Consider the following 15,715-nt stretch of genomic DNA (forward strand, 5'->3'; position numbering starts at 1 on the left):
CGACCCCCCTGTGGGTCCCGACCCCCACTTTGGGAATCACTGCACTAGAGCACCAAATGGCTATTAATTCACCATGGAAAATATTCCCCTATTAATGGACAATGTATTCATGTTTTAATATATGTAGCTAAAAACTACAGTACCCAGTAATTTAAGCCTTTAACGTCATTAAAGCATACTGTACATTTGTGACCCATATTTAAAGATTCATGACATGAGTAGAAACCCATGGGCTTGGGCCTGAGTGCCAGTTGGGGAGGAAGAAAGTATTGAGTAAAGGTGTTTGCTTTTGGCTTTTCATGGGATTTGTTGACAATAATAAAAATACAGGATAATGCCAGCTGTAACTTTTGAGATTTAAAGTAATTCCTCAAACCTCATGGATATTGTTAAATTGGAAGATTGTTTAACTGCTGGTGTTTTATGGGTTAGGCTCGCCACATATTAAAACAGTGTACTGTAGCCAGTTCTACGAAAAAAGGGTCGACTGCCACTCAACACTGTAAAACTGGCCGAACTAGTTCAACTAGTTTAACGTTGGCATGAAGATTTCAAGCACACTACTGAATGTTTTTTGCGCAATATGCTGAATGTTTTAAAATTCACTTCTGCTTGGTTACACTTTTTAGTTTAGGAGCTCATAAATTCTAAACCCTGATAATTTCATTTCCTGTTTAATAATGAGACAGCATTTTCACTGGTTTATACTTCTCAAAAAATTATGCAATCGGTCAGACACTTGTACCTCAGTTTCCTTTCTGACAGCCCGCAAGAAAAGCTGGGTCATCATCACGACATTATGCAACCCTGCTAAGATTTAGTTAAAAGATTTGATCTATTTTATTCTAGTAGTGCATTCATTTTAAATTGCCCGACTGTCAACTTTAAAACCAAACTTGTGAATGTAAACAACAAAAGGACATTTCAAAACCTAAAAAATAGGCACACAAAATATAATTTATGTAAAATGTTTAATTAAAAATCTGTGATTTCAGTAAATAAAAACAGTTTTTTGATGTTGCATTGAACCAAGATATTGGTAAAATATTTTATGCTATGAATTCACAATATATCAAGAGTGCTGTACAAGTTTCATTCCATCATACCACTAGTTGACCATTAACATCCTTCTTGCACAGCTTAGATTTACATTCAGAGAAAAATTAGGTTTTATACAAGCTTTATATAGAATAGCTCTCATTCCATCCAGTCATCGTGCCGTAGGAAGATTTTCTTGTCAGTACAGTTATTTCACACTACATCTTGTAATGTTTACTTGTTCCTCAAGAAACACTCTTGCCTCCACCAAAGAAATCTGAATTCATCAGAAAACCAGTTCTGTGTGTCACTTAAAGCGATTTATAACCTTACAGCGAAGGAGGGTAACTCAAGAAAAGTAAAATAATTAGTCTTTCTTAGGCGAGAGAATGGGTTTCTCAGACATATGCCCGGCTGGTGGCTTCGGACCTGGCACCAGAGTACTTGACTGGATACTCTGGGCTGTTTTTGGCTGGGCAGGAGCTGCAGAGGAGGCCACCACCCAAGATAAGAAGCCCAGCTGTGCCCCAGCCGATGTAGAGTGAAGCCCCCAACTCTCTCCTCTGGGCTTCGATTAAGGTGGGGTTGTAGAAATCCTGGATAATGGTGTTGGCAGACCAGCAGACGGGGATGAGGATAAGAAAACCAGCAATAATGAACATGACTCCTGCCGCAATGGCCACCTTGACTTTGGAATTTTCATTCTCCACAAAGTTGGTGCACTTGCCTCCCATTATCCCCAAGAGGATTGCAAGGATAGAAGCGATGATGGCGATGACCGTTAGAGCCCTGGCAGCCTGAAGGTCCTGCGGTAGAGCCAGCAGAGAATCATAGATCTTGCACTGCATCTGGCCGGTACTCTGCGTCACACAGTTCATCCACAAGCCCTCCCAGATGACCTGCGCCGTCACAATGTTGGCTCCAATGAAGGCTGTAACCTTCCACATGGGCAGGATACACACGATGATGGTCCCCAGGGAGCCAATGATGCCCATGGCAAAGCCCAGCATCTGTCGCCCCAATGACACCATGATGAGGTCTTGTTTGAAGCACTTGAACAGGAGCAGAAGAGTTGAAGTTTGAAGGAGCAGGTCAGCACAGCTCGGGTTGTAAAGTTGAATGCAGACTGTTGTACGTTTCCTGTGGTTATAAGGATGTCTGACGTGAAGGCGGAGTCAGAACATCCTTCCCTCTGACCTGAAACCAGTGCACTGGCTCAACCAGATTCTTCACATTATCTGCATGCGGACAGGGAGTAGTTTCGACGACATGACATCAGCCTTAAGTTACTTTATTTAAATGAAGCCCATAAAGAGGCAATTGAAACAATGGCCTGTCAGTGGCCGTCCTTTTGTTTGTGCACGTTACTTGAAGATCAGGTCCAGTCACTTGTTCCAGGTTTAAAAAAAACACCAACATGGGTGGGAGTATCACCGGATGTCAGATGTTAACGGAAGGCTCGTCCATTTATGGTTTTACTAATTACTTCTTTGATCATCATCATATATTATAGGCCTGTACTATTCAAGGAATGGATTGTTTTGTTTTTCAATCAGAATGACAGTCCTCACTGAGATTAGATCACAAGAAAACCTTTTTTTTTGTATTGTCTTTATTTAACAGGGTTTTTCATGTCTTCAGATTACAGTGAAATAACACTGCAATTAAAATAAATTGAGATTGTTTTATAAAAAAACCTTTGTTATTATTCTTATAGATTTTTTTTTATTTCTGCTTCTCACTCACCCAGGGACAGAGACACATACCAAGTGCCCTGACCATGTAAAATGTTACACATTTTTCATATCATTGCATAAAACAGCAATGATATGTTGTGATAATGACTGCACAACTCGATAAGTGAATACATTACAAAACATTTTATTGAAAATAGTTGCATTTACAGAAAAAAACATCACAAATCCTTACTATTTACAAAATCTGCTCTGGATTACAAGGTAATAAATATATAGATAGTGGCATCTATATAAGAAGCAATGAAACTTTTCGTGCACAAAGCCATGTTGACATATTTCTCTAATATCAAGACTTCATAAACTTCTTAAATGTCTACTTTAAAGCACAAAATCCATCCAAAAGAGCAAACATTTTATGAAAGATTTCTAATAATCAAAAGGTCACAGTGATTGTTTAAGTGAATTCATTTTAAATCCCAACAATGTAGTGGAATACATACCATCGTCTAGAAATACAATATTTATTTTGGTGCAATTTTACTGTCTAATAGCATAATTTTTCTAAAGCCATCCTGGCCAAAAGATCTTTGCCCTCTTTGTCCTTTCCATGTTAGAGGTATTGTCTAGCAGTGTATGTAGGTTGTGCTGCATACGGTTTGTTAGGTATGTATGTCCCAGTGCCTGTGTACGATTGGCTGGACGGGGGAGCATACACAGGGGCATATGTTGCTGGATTTGGCCTTGGGCCAGCGTAAGGGTACATAGGTGCTGGTTGATTGCCTGGGTATCCATACATGGGTTTTTGCGGAGGGCAGGACGTGGTTAGGATGATCCCACCGATCAGAAGAAACACAGTAGCGCCCCAGCCGATGTAGATGGAAGCTCCAATTTCCCTCTTCTGTGTTTCAATGGTCAAGGGGTTCTGAAAGTCTGTGATGGTGACGGCTGCAGACCAGGAGGCGGGGATCAGGACCAGGATGGCGGAAACAATGATGAGACAGCCACCTATGATCACCACGTTTGCCTTTGATGAATCGTTCTTAAGGCAGCTGGTGCACTTAACTCCAATGAAGGTGATCATGAAGCCGATAAAGCCGAAGAGGATTGAGATGATGACCAGTGCTTGGGCGGCTTGCAGATCCCGGGTCATAGTCATAATAGCGTTATTCAGCCTGCACTGCATCTGCCCAGTGCTCTGCATCACGCAGTTCATCCACAGGCCGTCCCACACGATCTGGGCTGTTGTGATGTTGGCTCCAATGTAGGTGGTCACTCTCCACATGGGGATCCCACAGGTCACGGACACCCCAACAAGCCCTATGAAGCTTATGACCTGACCGGCCACTTCCTTGCCAATCCTTCCCATGGTAAAGAGACTTTGTCCGCGGCTGGAGAGAACAGTGTTTCAGCATACAGATCGGGTCCTCTTTCGGAGTGACACAGCTCTCTCACTTGTGGTTTGTCAGAGAATGTACAGGAGGAGGGATGTTTTGTTGTCAGGCAAGTTCTTCTGGCCAAACAAGATTCCACTTCCTAGACCTAGAGGAGTGGCACCCATTTTTAAACAGTGTCTTGTTTTTGTTCTTGGAAAACACACTTTCATGTGCAGGATTCCTTGTTGATAGTAAAGGGTCATTGGATGGAGTTACAGCCACTTAGGGACTTCTAAAGTCCTGAAACCAGCTCAGCTCAGACTGTGAAAGATGGCAAATGATCAAATTTCCTCTATTTGTTTCCACAAGCAGCCTCTTTGCTGTGTTCATTTAAAACCAGTGTAGGGATGGGGCATCTTAAAACTAATGAGATCTCTTCACTCATGAAACTTATTATTATATTTAAGTCTAAAGACACTTAGCAAGTGTCTGTTGTTCATAATAGAAGACAGAGACTTTTCCATTGTTTTGTTCGCTACCACATTACGACATCACATCACAAGACAAGTAGTGGTTTGGTCCAATAAGGTTAAATTAGTTTAGATATCTTGTTGAGTGACTGAACTTAAGTTGTCAACCGCAGTAAAACCTGGGTAAGTTAGAGATAAAAAAAATAAAAAATAAATAGATACAATACATGACTCAGCATTATTGGTCTATCTTGTTGCAAGGACCCCACCATGCTTGTATTACTGATGTTGAATGTATAATGTATGACAGATGATGAAAGGAAGGAACAGAAAGCAGACGTTGGCACGGCCTGTGCTATGTTTAGGACACCAGATTTGTCCCAGTTAAGACAGATACTATGTCCAAGCCGAGGAGGAGGGATCTGTTTCAGTATAGGTAACAATGACTTTGATGGAGTGATGAGTCACAGGAAGCACCGTCAAATGACGCTGTCAATTTGCATCTTAAAAAAAAAAAAACTACTACCTGTTGGGTAAACAAAGTATTCACACACCTTTTCCAGAAATGTGATGCATCAACAACAATCTCCACATTGCAATTGAGTGACATGTTTTGTGAAAGCTAACGCTTGCAAGAATTGATAATACCTTTCTATAACACATTTTAAAGCTCTGCAAGTTTGAAAAAAAATCTATTTTTACTTCAGTTAAAACCAACTCCTCTCTGAATTATTAAATAATTCACCTGCTTTAGCAGAACACCCTTCACATTTAAAATAATTCTTTCCCCTCTATGTTTTAAATAACAGGGCTTTGTACATTGTCATCATCAGAGGAGTAGCTGCTTAAGCCATGAACACCTCTGTACTCCCGTGTCTACTGAGCATTAATCAAGATCAGTGTGTTCAAATCCCTTATGATGGTGTTGGATGTCCAGGACACCGGGATGAGACACAGCAGCTGGACTGAGGCCAAGATAGATTAGACATACGTGGTTTTTTAGGAATGCTATACCTATCTGGTCTGTGTGTGTAAATGGCTTTTTTTCTTTTGGAAATGAACCCCAAACCACTTAAGAATGTATGGTTAGAGGAGGTAGTATACAGTATCTTCTATCCCATGGAAACTACATCACAACAGTAACACCCTTGTTAACTACAACGCTGCATAACCATGTCATCAGATTACCTGTGATGTTGAAAAATTTACCTCTTCTCCGTCCCGTATAGTACTATTATACGCTTTGAGTTTAAACAGTATTCACCCAGTGATAATAAAATTTATTTACGATAACAGAACATTACAAGATTGAGAAAGAAATATAAAAGTGGAATTTGCAGACTGTGAAAATAAAAAAAACAGATAAAAATGCATAGATTTTCCTTCACCAACAGTATTTGCTTATTTTTTTCCAAGACAGATCCAATCAATGTAAAACGTATATGACTAAAAAGTTATAATTAAAGAAATTATTTGTTGTCTTTATTTGTTGAGATGTTACTATTTGAATGACATTAAAGAAAAGTTACACCATGAATCCCTTACAACAATCTGACTAAATATTTACACAGATTAATAATGATAATAATGATAGGATTTACATTCTAGTTACTCATCATCCAGACAGAGTACAACATGAATTCAAATTTTTAAAAAGGATCTTCCATTTTGAAATTTTAGACTGAGTCATAAACATATGCCAAGTTCCTGTTTTGGTGTTTAAGTTAGTTAAGTTTAACTTTTGACTTATCATAGCAGGAAGGGGCACAATGGTAACATTGATGGTGAATTTGTTCCATCAATGTGTGACAGTGAGCGAGCATGCACAATCCCAGGGCCCCGCTGGCACAACTAAATGGGATCCAGTCATTGTTTATGCTGTTAGTTACATTTGCTTGACAAGACAAAATGTTCGTTGTAAGAAAGGTCAAAGACACATACACTAACAGCAATCAAAGCATTCTGCTTGTGGCAAGCTATTATTTCCTGCAGTATTTACATTGCCAGAGAATAAAAAAGATTTTTTTCATCTTCTCCCAAGTCTTCTAAATTCCTGTGACCTCAATCGTTCATTTAAGAAGTGCCAACCATCCTATACGTATTCTTTTGATGTAGAGGCTGGCTTCACATGTATGAATTTGGGTGCGTAGTGGGGGTGTTCATTCGTGGGAGGGCAGTTCCAACACAGTAGCCCCCCGCCCAACAGTAGCAGTGCAGCAGCCGCCCAGCCGATGTACAGCGACGCTCCTAACTCATACCTCTGGGCTTCGATTATCAGCGGGTTGTAGAAGTCGCTGACAATGGTGTTGGCAGACCAGGAGACTGGAATGAGACAGAGCAACCCAGAGATAATGAACAAAACTCCAGCCATGATGCAAGCCTTTGACTTGGCTTGCTCCTCCTCGATGCAGTTGGTGCATTTCCCGCCAGCGATTGCTAAGATCACTCCAAAGATTCCAGCCAGGATGGAGATGATGATCATGGCCCGAGCAGCCTGCAGGTCTTGGGGCAGAGCCAGCATCGAGTCGTACACCTTACACTGCATCTGGCCTGTACTCTGCACCACACAGTTCATCCACATGCCCTGCCAGATGGTCTGAGCCGTGATGATGTTTGCCCCGATGAAAGCGGTGACCTTCCACATGGGCAAGGTACACACCACGATGACCAAGACCCAGCCAATCACAGCCAACGATATACCAATCATCTGAATCCCCTGAGAAACCATTTTGCTCGCTTGGTTCCACACTCTAAATCCAAGAAGAAAGACAAGTGGAATGGTGTGAGCTTGTATTTATAGGTTGTTGTGGGAGAAGAAGGGACACAGACATGAGGGTATGTGGGACCACAGTCCTCAGCTTCTATTGGCTAGAATGAGTTTACACACAAACAAAGATCCAGGGACCTTTAGTAGTGCTGCTTGAAGCTGCAAGGTCAGATACAAACAAAAGAAAACCTGTTTTCTAATCAACCTTTTACTCTCTAATTGACAAAGATTTCAGTTAAACTACAAGCAGAAAAGCAGAAAAAATTATACTTCCTTTAAATACAAATCTTTATAAACCTGTAATTATTATAATATGATACATAAGTGACTGACCCACCTTTTCTGGAAATCATTAACTAACTGTGTTTTTTAAGATTGTACAGTAAATTTGATATACATCCAACTTGTTGTTGAGGAAAACCGGATAAACCTACTCTAATTTGGGGTATTTAAGTATCAGGTCTGACAAGAACTCAAAAACATACAGTTGGTAATGTTATTTAAAAAAATAAAAGGTATGCTGTATGCTTATAAAATGCGCATCACTAATTATATGACGACAGGTGATAAAATTATTTTATTTGTTACTGGGTGTTTAAACATGATCATATGTGACAAATAGGATGTGTTTTTTTTGTTAACAGCAAGAGGCAGTGTTGGACATGTATAGCCTCAGAAATTAGGAAAATGTAAGTTTCATGTAAAAAATAAACATGCAGCTCATAATTTATAAGGAGAATACAAAACGTCTGGCTGGATTATATGCACGTCTAATACTAGGTTGTTCATAAATTGTGATTCATAAAGAGTGTACTTTGAGGCTTTGTGCATGATTATTTTATAAAGTATTTATATATTATGTCTGAATTAAGTTAAAAAGTTTTCCACACTTCTTTTGTCTGCAGGATAAGTGAATTAGGAGTACTTACACTATATTTAGGATTTATTTTTTGGGACAACTTGATCGTATGTATAATTTTGAATTATTTTGTATGCAATATTTGTCATTGGTTTTACAGTTGTTCTATGGGTTGTGTAAAAGAGAGTCCCACCTACTCCCTCCTTTCTTCATTCTGAAGCTTACATTATAGCGTGAGGAGAAGTTTGTTTTATGATGTTATGAAATTTAAAGGAAAAAATCAAAGCATGATAATTCAATGTTAATAAAAAAACTTTATTTACAGTTTCAGACAGTCTCATATAAAACACATTTTGAAATTAAATGAAATATGAAAATGGGTAAAAATGGATGAAAACAAAGGAAAATAAAACAATGAATCAAGTTGTTACATGTTATATGCTGTTCCAATATATAGATGTGTATTTTTTTCACTCCCACCAACTAAGCATTTTGTCACTCAGTACATGTTATTTGGGTGTGGTGCAAATCTCTTCATCCTGGCACTGATTAAACAAATCTATAGAAGTGCTGTAACTCGACATCAAAGAGTCAAACTCAACTGTGAGCACAATGGAAACACTGTGAAATTCAAATCATACTTATTGTGGCAACATGAATCAATGTCATGGACCACAAAGCATTTCATTCAAGTCTTTTTTTTTAGGCTCTTTGGCTTTTCTCTCCTCAGACGTAGTCCTTGGGTGCACTTGAACGGGGAGCAGAGTACTTTGCAGAGAAGTTATCCTTGGGAGGGCAGTTGGCGCAGAGGAGTGCGCCACCCAGAATGAGGAGGCCTGCGGCCCCCCAGCCGATGAAGAGTGAAGCTCCAAGCTCCCTTTTGTCAGGGCCCAACATTGGGCTGTAGAAGTTCTGTATGATGGTGTTTGCTGTCCAGCACACAGGGACGAGACACAAAACACCAGCAATGATAAAGATCACACCAGATGTCACGCCGATCTTGGCCTTGGCGCTCTCATCCTCCACACAGTTGGTGCATTTTCCTCCTGCGAGAGAGAGAAGGATGCCAAAGACGCCAAGCAGGACAGAGATGATGGTGAGGGCGCGGGCAGCTTGGAGGTCGGAGGAAAGGGCCAGCATCGAGTCATAAACCTTGCACTGCATCTGACCTGTGCTCTGGACCACACAGGTCATCCAAATGCCCTCCCAAGTGGTTTGAGCGGTGACAATGTTTTGCCCAACGAAGGCTGTCACTTTCCACTGGGGCAGGGCGCAGGTAACGATGACCCCAATCCATCCAATAATGCACAGGGCAGTGCCCATCATCTGAAAGCCGGCCGACACCATGTCTCCTCAGAAAGCTTCTTGCACAGTCGTCCAAAAAAAAAAAAGATCCAAAAGTGTGTGTCTCTGGAAGTCAGTTAAGTCTTGTTTGAGAGATCTCCAAGAGTAAATGTTTGGGGAAGGCTGGAGCGGTTATTTTATACCCTTAACTTGGGAGGGGCTTGAGACATGCACATTGTTACAGTTGTGACGTGTTGACTACCCCCACCCTAACTCGTGGGCATGTGTCATCATGTCAGTTTTTGTCTCACTCAGGTAATTGTATAAAGTGGAATAGCCCCACTGTGACTCACAGGTATGGAGATCCGTTTATCACACTCAGAAAAAAGAAAACACCATCAGCCACAGCCTCAAAATGCCATTAAGTGGCTTTTTGGTCCCGTTTTTCATTTTACTACTTTTGTAGTACTTTTGCGTGTACTAAAAAACAGCTTTTATGGAACTATGTAGAACAGCTTTGTTGAAGAATGCTTACTTTGGTATTTGAGTTCACCCAAGTAGTTCTCAAATGTTTCCTAGATATAAAGACTGTCCTTTTCAGACTGTAAAGGAGAACATACTATTTCAATTGAGATTCAGACAAGAGACAGCAATCGTTTTCTCCGTTTCAGGATTTCATTAAACATTGACTGTTGAAGGAGTGAGGGTGTGCTTTCCACCCTCTGATGTCAGTGCACTCATTTTAGTAAAGTCATACCGGTCTTTTGCCCCCCACTGACAGCTCTCCATTAGTGCATGTATAGGTAATGAGCGTGTGTGTGTAATTCAGACCTGTGTGTAATAACAACAGAGCGTAAATTGTAATTTCCCCTTGTGGGACTAATAAAGGATACATTATTATTATTTCCATTTTTCATTCAATTTGAGACAAATGTTGAACACAATAAGCAACTTTTGTCCACAGTTGTCCAATTGTAAAGACTGAAACTTAAGTAAAAATGTAAGTATTTCTCAATATGTAAGTGCATTAAAACTACTATTCTCTTCCTTACTTCACTATTTCTTAGTCTTAGAATACTCAGTATACTGGATTTAATCAAGAGCCACTGTTGTGAAAATGACTAGATCAGCTAAAACCAAATTTTTGACCTCTTCTGTAGGTATAATGTTGACGTTACTGACAAAACAACGCAGCATATTGTTAAAATTGTCATCTTCCCCTTAATAAATAAATGACTTTGATAATCTACAGAACGGTGGTTGGGTAAATGCTCAGATTATTCTGTTATTAATCAGTCGCACCCTACCCTATTTACAGTGTACAAATATAACAAACAAGTACATGACATCCTACACTAATTACACTGATTTAAATAGCAGAATAGCATTGCTGGCACAGCTAAAGGACACGCCCCTTTAAATATTTTACAAGATTTTAATAATGATGCCATTAAAAAGAAAAACCAACACAATAATAATTCCAGTGATTGTTTCCTTAAGAACCCCATTTGTCCAATCATAAAGAAGTACTTTATTCTAAACATGCATTCTACAATAGTTGAAAAATCAAAGCTGACCTTGCAGTGATGTCAGTCCTTAAAGGCTGATGGGTTGCAGTCTTCTCCTGTAGGTTGTCTTGGGAGAAAAATGGGCACTCCGTAGTCCGAGAGTCCCACTTGGTTCATGGACAGTTTTCCACAGCAATGAAAAGATATCATGAGGGCGATGTTGGGGGAAAGGCAAACACTATGGCAAGTGATTCCTCTGGACATACTGTTGCAAAAAGAAGGAATAGTGAGAGGGGGCAAAAAAGAGGTAGAGAGGGAATCAGATTGTTTCAGAAATGAATGGAGGCAGTGTTTAAGGGCCAAAACTGCCATTAGGACTATAATGCCTCTATTTTATCCAAGGTAGGATCATTAAAGCTACCTCGGCCTGGCTATGGAGATTGGGTTCCACACGCAAGGAGATAGGAAGGAATTTCCACAATTAAGAATCTGAGGAGAGACGGTTTTAGGGTGAGATTAGTCCTGATATGCAGGTCCTGACAGACATCAGAGAGGCCAAAATCTAGTCCCATATTTTTAAAAGATTCCCATATTGTAAACATGGTAATAATGCAGCAACTTCACAATGCATACAAAGCACTGTATCAACTGAATAATCTTATATATGAATAATCATTTCTTTTCAAATCTGATTGTAGAAGGAAGTCAGGCTAAATGCAGATGGTTATGCAAAACTGAAAAATGCCAACATTTCAGAGTGTTCTGCCGAAACATTTTGCCAAAGTAATTAATAGTGCCAGAAAACTATAATGAGGAGCTAAAGTATCCTCATTGATGCAACTTTGCAACAGAGCATAGTACAAACGTTGCAGCAACAGGTGAAAGACTCGACTCCAGCAGCCGTGAGAAAATGCCAGAGGGAGCCGAAGTGACAAGTGTCAGCAGGTAGTTCAAGGCGAGCCCAGACTTTGCCGTAACGGCTGCCTTTAGCTCCCACTCACCTGTCCAACCCTTCAGTTAAACTGGCTGGGTCGTTATGCATATCAATGCAAAAGTAAACAACAGCCATGTTCTTTGGAACGTTCATGAAGTTCCCTAAGGTTGAATTGAAATAAAGTCAGTCTACACATATATATGAAACATATGTTATGAATTACATATATAGTATGTGTATTGTACATATGGAAACACTACAGCCATTTTGAATGTTCAGGGTGGGAACCTAGAAAAGTTGAGAACAATAACCACCATGACTGCATGAATTGAGCAGAAAAAAGTGAGATATAGCTTCAAATATAACCTACAATCTCTTTAAATACTTGATGTACTGTCAGATCAGACTCAAAAATATGCAAACACATTTGTTTTTTTACTGCATTTGGTTTCTGTAAATCTGTAAAATATTAAATGTTTTCTTGATGTCCAATCTGGTATCCAAACATTGTATACGAGATGGTCTTGGCCGACAATATGACATTGTGCTACCCACTCTAGAGTTAAGACTTAGACTTAGACTTAGACTTCTCTTTATTGATCCTTTGGGATGACTCCCGCAGGAAATTGAAAGTTCCAGCAGCAGTTTTTAGCAAGAACAAAGAAATAAAAAAATAGATAAAAAGACAGTATAAAGACAACAAAATCAACAAAATACCAATAAAAATAATAACAACATTTACAAAATGTTCATTTACAAAATCAAAATGTTTTTGAGGTCTATGTAGCTTGTTTGGCGTTAACTGATTAATCTATTATGTAGTTGAGCCAGGCAACTTAGAAATCTTTGTGTTTCTCACAAGTTTAGTGTGGTGGATTTGTGGAAGTAAACTGTTAACTGCTAATTTCAGTTTAAAGCCGCCCACACATGATCCACGCTTGTTTTCCTATGGGGACAGTGCTGTTGCCCAACTAGGCGCAGGGAGACCCTTGGCGTCCCGCACCGCTCGGAATGTCGTTCACTGCGCTCAGAGTTCAAATCATTGTAACTTTGACTTTGTTGCCGCTGACCTGTCAAGACTCAACCAATTCCAGAATGTTCCTGCCCTGCGCTTTGCCTCTCTGCTCTACCTTGCAGTTTAGACGCTGATCACGTGTAGGCGGCTCAAGGGATAAGCTGGCAATAATTCAGATTTTTTCATACCGTTGCATTGTTGACAGCGAGGAAGGTATTTGTTGTTGTATTAAGAGTCAAATGTGAAGAGACTCTGGACAGGACATTACATCAGCCCCTATTTTTAATATTATACCAATATCATAAGAGACAAATATTACAAACTCACTATTGTAGCTCCAAAAAATACATTATGTGATATGATAAACAAGATTTGCTTGTGTACACCGCGAGGTGTAAATACAACAGAGCCAAATCATGACTAACTATATATGAATATTTTGAGTGATAGTTGTGATAGTCCATGCTAATGTGGTAGTACAGTATTTTAATCTCATTATAAGTTACTACAACAACATTCTAAGTCCAGACATGAGATATAGTTTCTGATGTAATGGTCCTTAGTTACATTGTTTGGGTAGAAAGAACTACTAGTAGTTTCATGTGTCAGAGTGGGAAGTCTGGGTGTGTATATGTGTAGGTACACCATGTCTGTATTTGGCATGTGATGTCATCACAGCGATCCCTGAGGCTGTTGTCCAGATACCTGTCACAGTTTCTGTGTGTAATTTGAGCACGGTGTGTGTTTGTGGGACTTTTCAGTGAGTCATGATGACACGTTATCGCGACACAAACAGGAACCTGAAGTCTTCGAGTGTCTGCTAAAGTGATGAGAGAGATTTCACCGATTCTTAGAGAAGATCTGGTGAAGTATGGCATTAATAGTGTACAATATCTCCACACATCAAACCATATATTGTCACTTTTAGTAGTGGAAGAAGTATTCAGATCCTTTACTAAAGTGAAAATATAAATTCAAAACTCCAAATACTCCACTACAAAACCTTACTTATACAGTATTTAAGTATAATATTAATAATATATATTATGTATAAAAGTATTATCAAAATGTACTATTAAAAGTAAAGTCAAAGTACTCATTGTGGAGTAAAATGTTCCCGGTCAGAGTGACTTAGACTAATATATAAAGTATGAAGTTTCTGGATCCATATTAATCTGTGTTGCTGTAGATTTTTAAAGTTGTGCTACTATCAACTCCTTTATATGTTGGGTAGTTTAATCTACAGAAATGCATCATATTCTATAACATCATCATATGTTTGTAGTGTTGCTGTCCTGTGAGAACCACGTAAGAGTTTTAAAAGTTTTCATGGTGTCAGAAAAACAGCCCTGTTTTCAGCTTTGTGGCCATGCATTTCCCAGCGGATCCAAGAGGCTTTTTAACAACTTTTATTTAGCTTAAGCAGTGGTCCCAGGGCCATTCAGCTCTTCAATACAACGCAAGGGGGGAGGGGAGAAACTGACTCTTCAGCATGAGCCTGTCTGTCTCAGCCCCTGCCATCATATCACTTGTCTGCTGTAACACTGTCTTATAGGCTATTATTAGCCCTTCTACACAATCTGGACTGTGGTCATAACATCTACATCTTACATGTTATAACTTCTTCCCTGTTACATATTGTTCTTAATTTTATTCAGACAGTCAGTTTATAGGTTATTATGTTAATATTTTATAGTCATAGTTTTATATTATTTTTATATTTTTATTTAATCATGATCTACTGCACTGTTCACTTTTGCACACAGTCTACCATAGTACCTCACCTTATCATGGTCCTTGCATTTCTGTGAGGGATTTTTATTTGTATTCATTAAGTATATGTGATGTATGTGTTTGTTGAGTTATGGTTGTCTTGCTACCGGATGCCTAAAATGTCCTTTTGGGATGAATAAAGTATCTATCTATCTATCTATCTATCTATCTATCTATCTGGTCGAATCAACACATACCAAGGAACACTTCATCCTTCAGTTTATCGCAAACATTCAACATCAACACATCTGGAGATAAATGGCTTTAACTGGACAGGACGTGGATGTCATCTGAAAAGTAACTAAAGCTGTCCGACAAATAGTGTAGTATGAAGTACAATATTTTAAGATGTAGCGGAGTAGCAATATCTATAAATGAAAGGGAATATATGAAGTACAAGTACTTTGTACAGGTTAATGTGTGAAAGTGAGGTACCGTAAATGTAATATGGGCAAATAAAAGCTACACACAATAGCTGCTGTGAAAGTCGGGATATAGGCCATTTTGGTTGGGATAAAGGGAGTGACTGAGGGTTTGTATTTTGTAATGAGGAAACCAAGTTCCTCATTTATCTTCACTGTTCGTGACAGGGATATCACAGGGACGTATTAAATGTTTTTGACTTTGAACAAAACACAGGAACAAAACACTTTTACTTCCTTATTTTGTATTAATTCTGTAACTTCCTTTTACATAGTTTTCATCATCTGACTACACTTCACTCTATGGGCTTTGGTCATTGGTACTGTACTTATGTTTTATATTTGAACATTTCAGTTGTTGCTACAGCTTGTAGCCACACAGACAGATGAGCACAGAACGGATGAAGGCTCTGTACTGCAGCATTATATGGCATTTCAGTTTCAGGGCTCTGAATACTTTGTCACTTCCCTTTGACATCCCCCTCTTCCCCTATAAATAAATTCAATGCCTCCACCTGCTCCCACACACCTCCACACACACCTCCACACACCTCCACACACACACACACACACAC

The 15,715-nt window shown here is 39.3% G+C and overlaps 5 protein-coding genes across 6 annotated transcripts in view; all 5 read right to left on the reverse strand.

The window, feature by feature from the left end:
- cldnj (claudin j) overlaps positions 1 to 15,715 on the reverse strand; it is a 49,075-nt gene that overhangs the window by 6,861 nt on the left and 26,499 nt on the right. Inside the window, exon 1 of one of the 2 annotated variants that reach the window (XM_032512105.1) lies at positions 11,066 to 11,232. The exons of the other annotated variant lie outside the window; for it this stretch is intronic. The gene's annotated coding sequence lies outside the window, so the exon portion shown is untranslated. Of the gene's footprint in view, positions 1 to 11,065; positions 11,233 to 15,715 lie in introns of those variants that run through there. 2 annotated transcript variants of the gene reach the window in all.
- On the reverse strand, positions 955 to 2,186 carry LOC116687000 (claudin-4-like). The gene has a single exon (XM_032512107.1). It carries the CDS (start codon positions 2,067 to 2,069, stop codon positions 1,437 to 1,439), a length of 633 nt encoding a protein of 210 aa, XP_032367998.1. The 5' UTR covers positions 2,070 to 2,186; the 3' UTR covers positions 955 to 1,436.
- On the reverse strand, positions 2,898 to 4,205 carry cldnf (claudin f). The gene has a single exon (XM_032512091.1). The coding sequence runs from the start codon at positions 4,099 to 4,101 to the stop codon at positions 3,346 to 3,348; it is 756 nt and encodes a 251-aa protein (XP_032367982.1). The 5' UTR covers positions 4,102 to 4,205; the 3' UTR covers positions 2,898 to 3,345.
- On the reverse strand, positions 5,846 to 7,328 carry LOC116686998 (claudin-4). The gene has a single exon (XM_032512104.1). The coding sequence runs from the start codon at positions 7,304 to 7,306 to the stop codon at positions 6,671 to 6,673; it is 636 nt and encodes a 211-aa protein (XP_032367995.1). The 5' UTR covers positions 7,307 to 7,328; the 3' UTR covers positions 5,846 to 6,670.
- Positions 8,678 to 9,673, reverse strand: cldna (claudin a). The gene has a single exon (XM_032512111.1). It carries the CDS (start codon positions 9,549 to 9,551, stop codon positions 8,931 to 8,933), a length of 621 nt encoding a protein of 206 aa, XP_032368002.1. The 5' UTR covers positions 9,552 to 9,673; the 3' UTR covers positions 8,678 to 8,930.

The sequence above is a fragment of the Etheostoma spectabile genome, chromosome 3 (assembly GCF_008692095.1).
Source record: "Etheostoma spectabile isolate EspeVRDwgs_2016 chromosome 3, UIUC_Espe_1.0, whole genome shotgun sequence".
Lineage (NCBI taxonomy): Eukaryota > Metazoa > Chordata > Actinopteri > Perciformes > Percidae > Etheostoma > Etheostoma spectabile.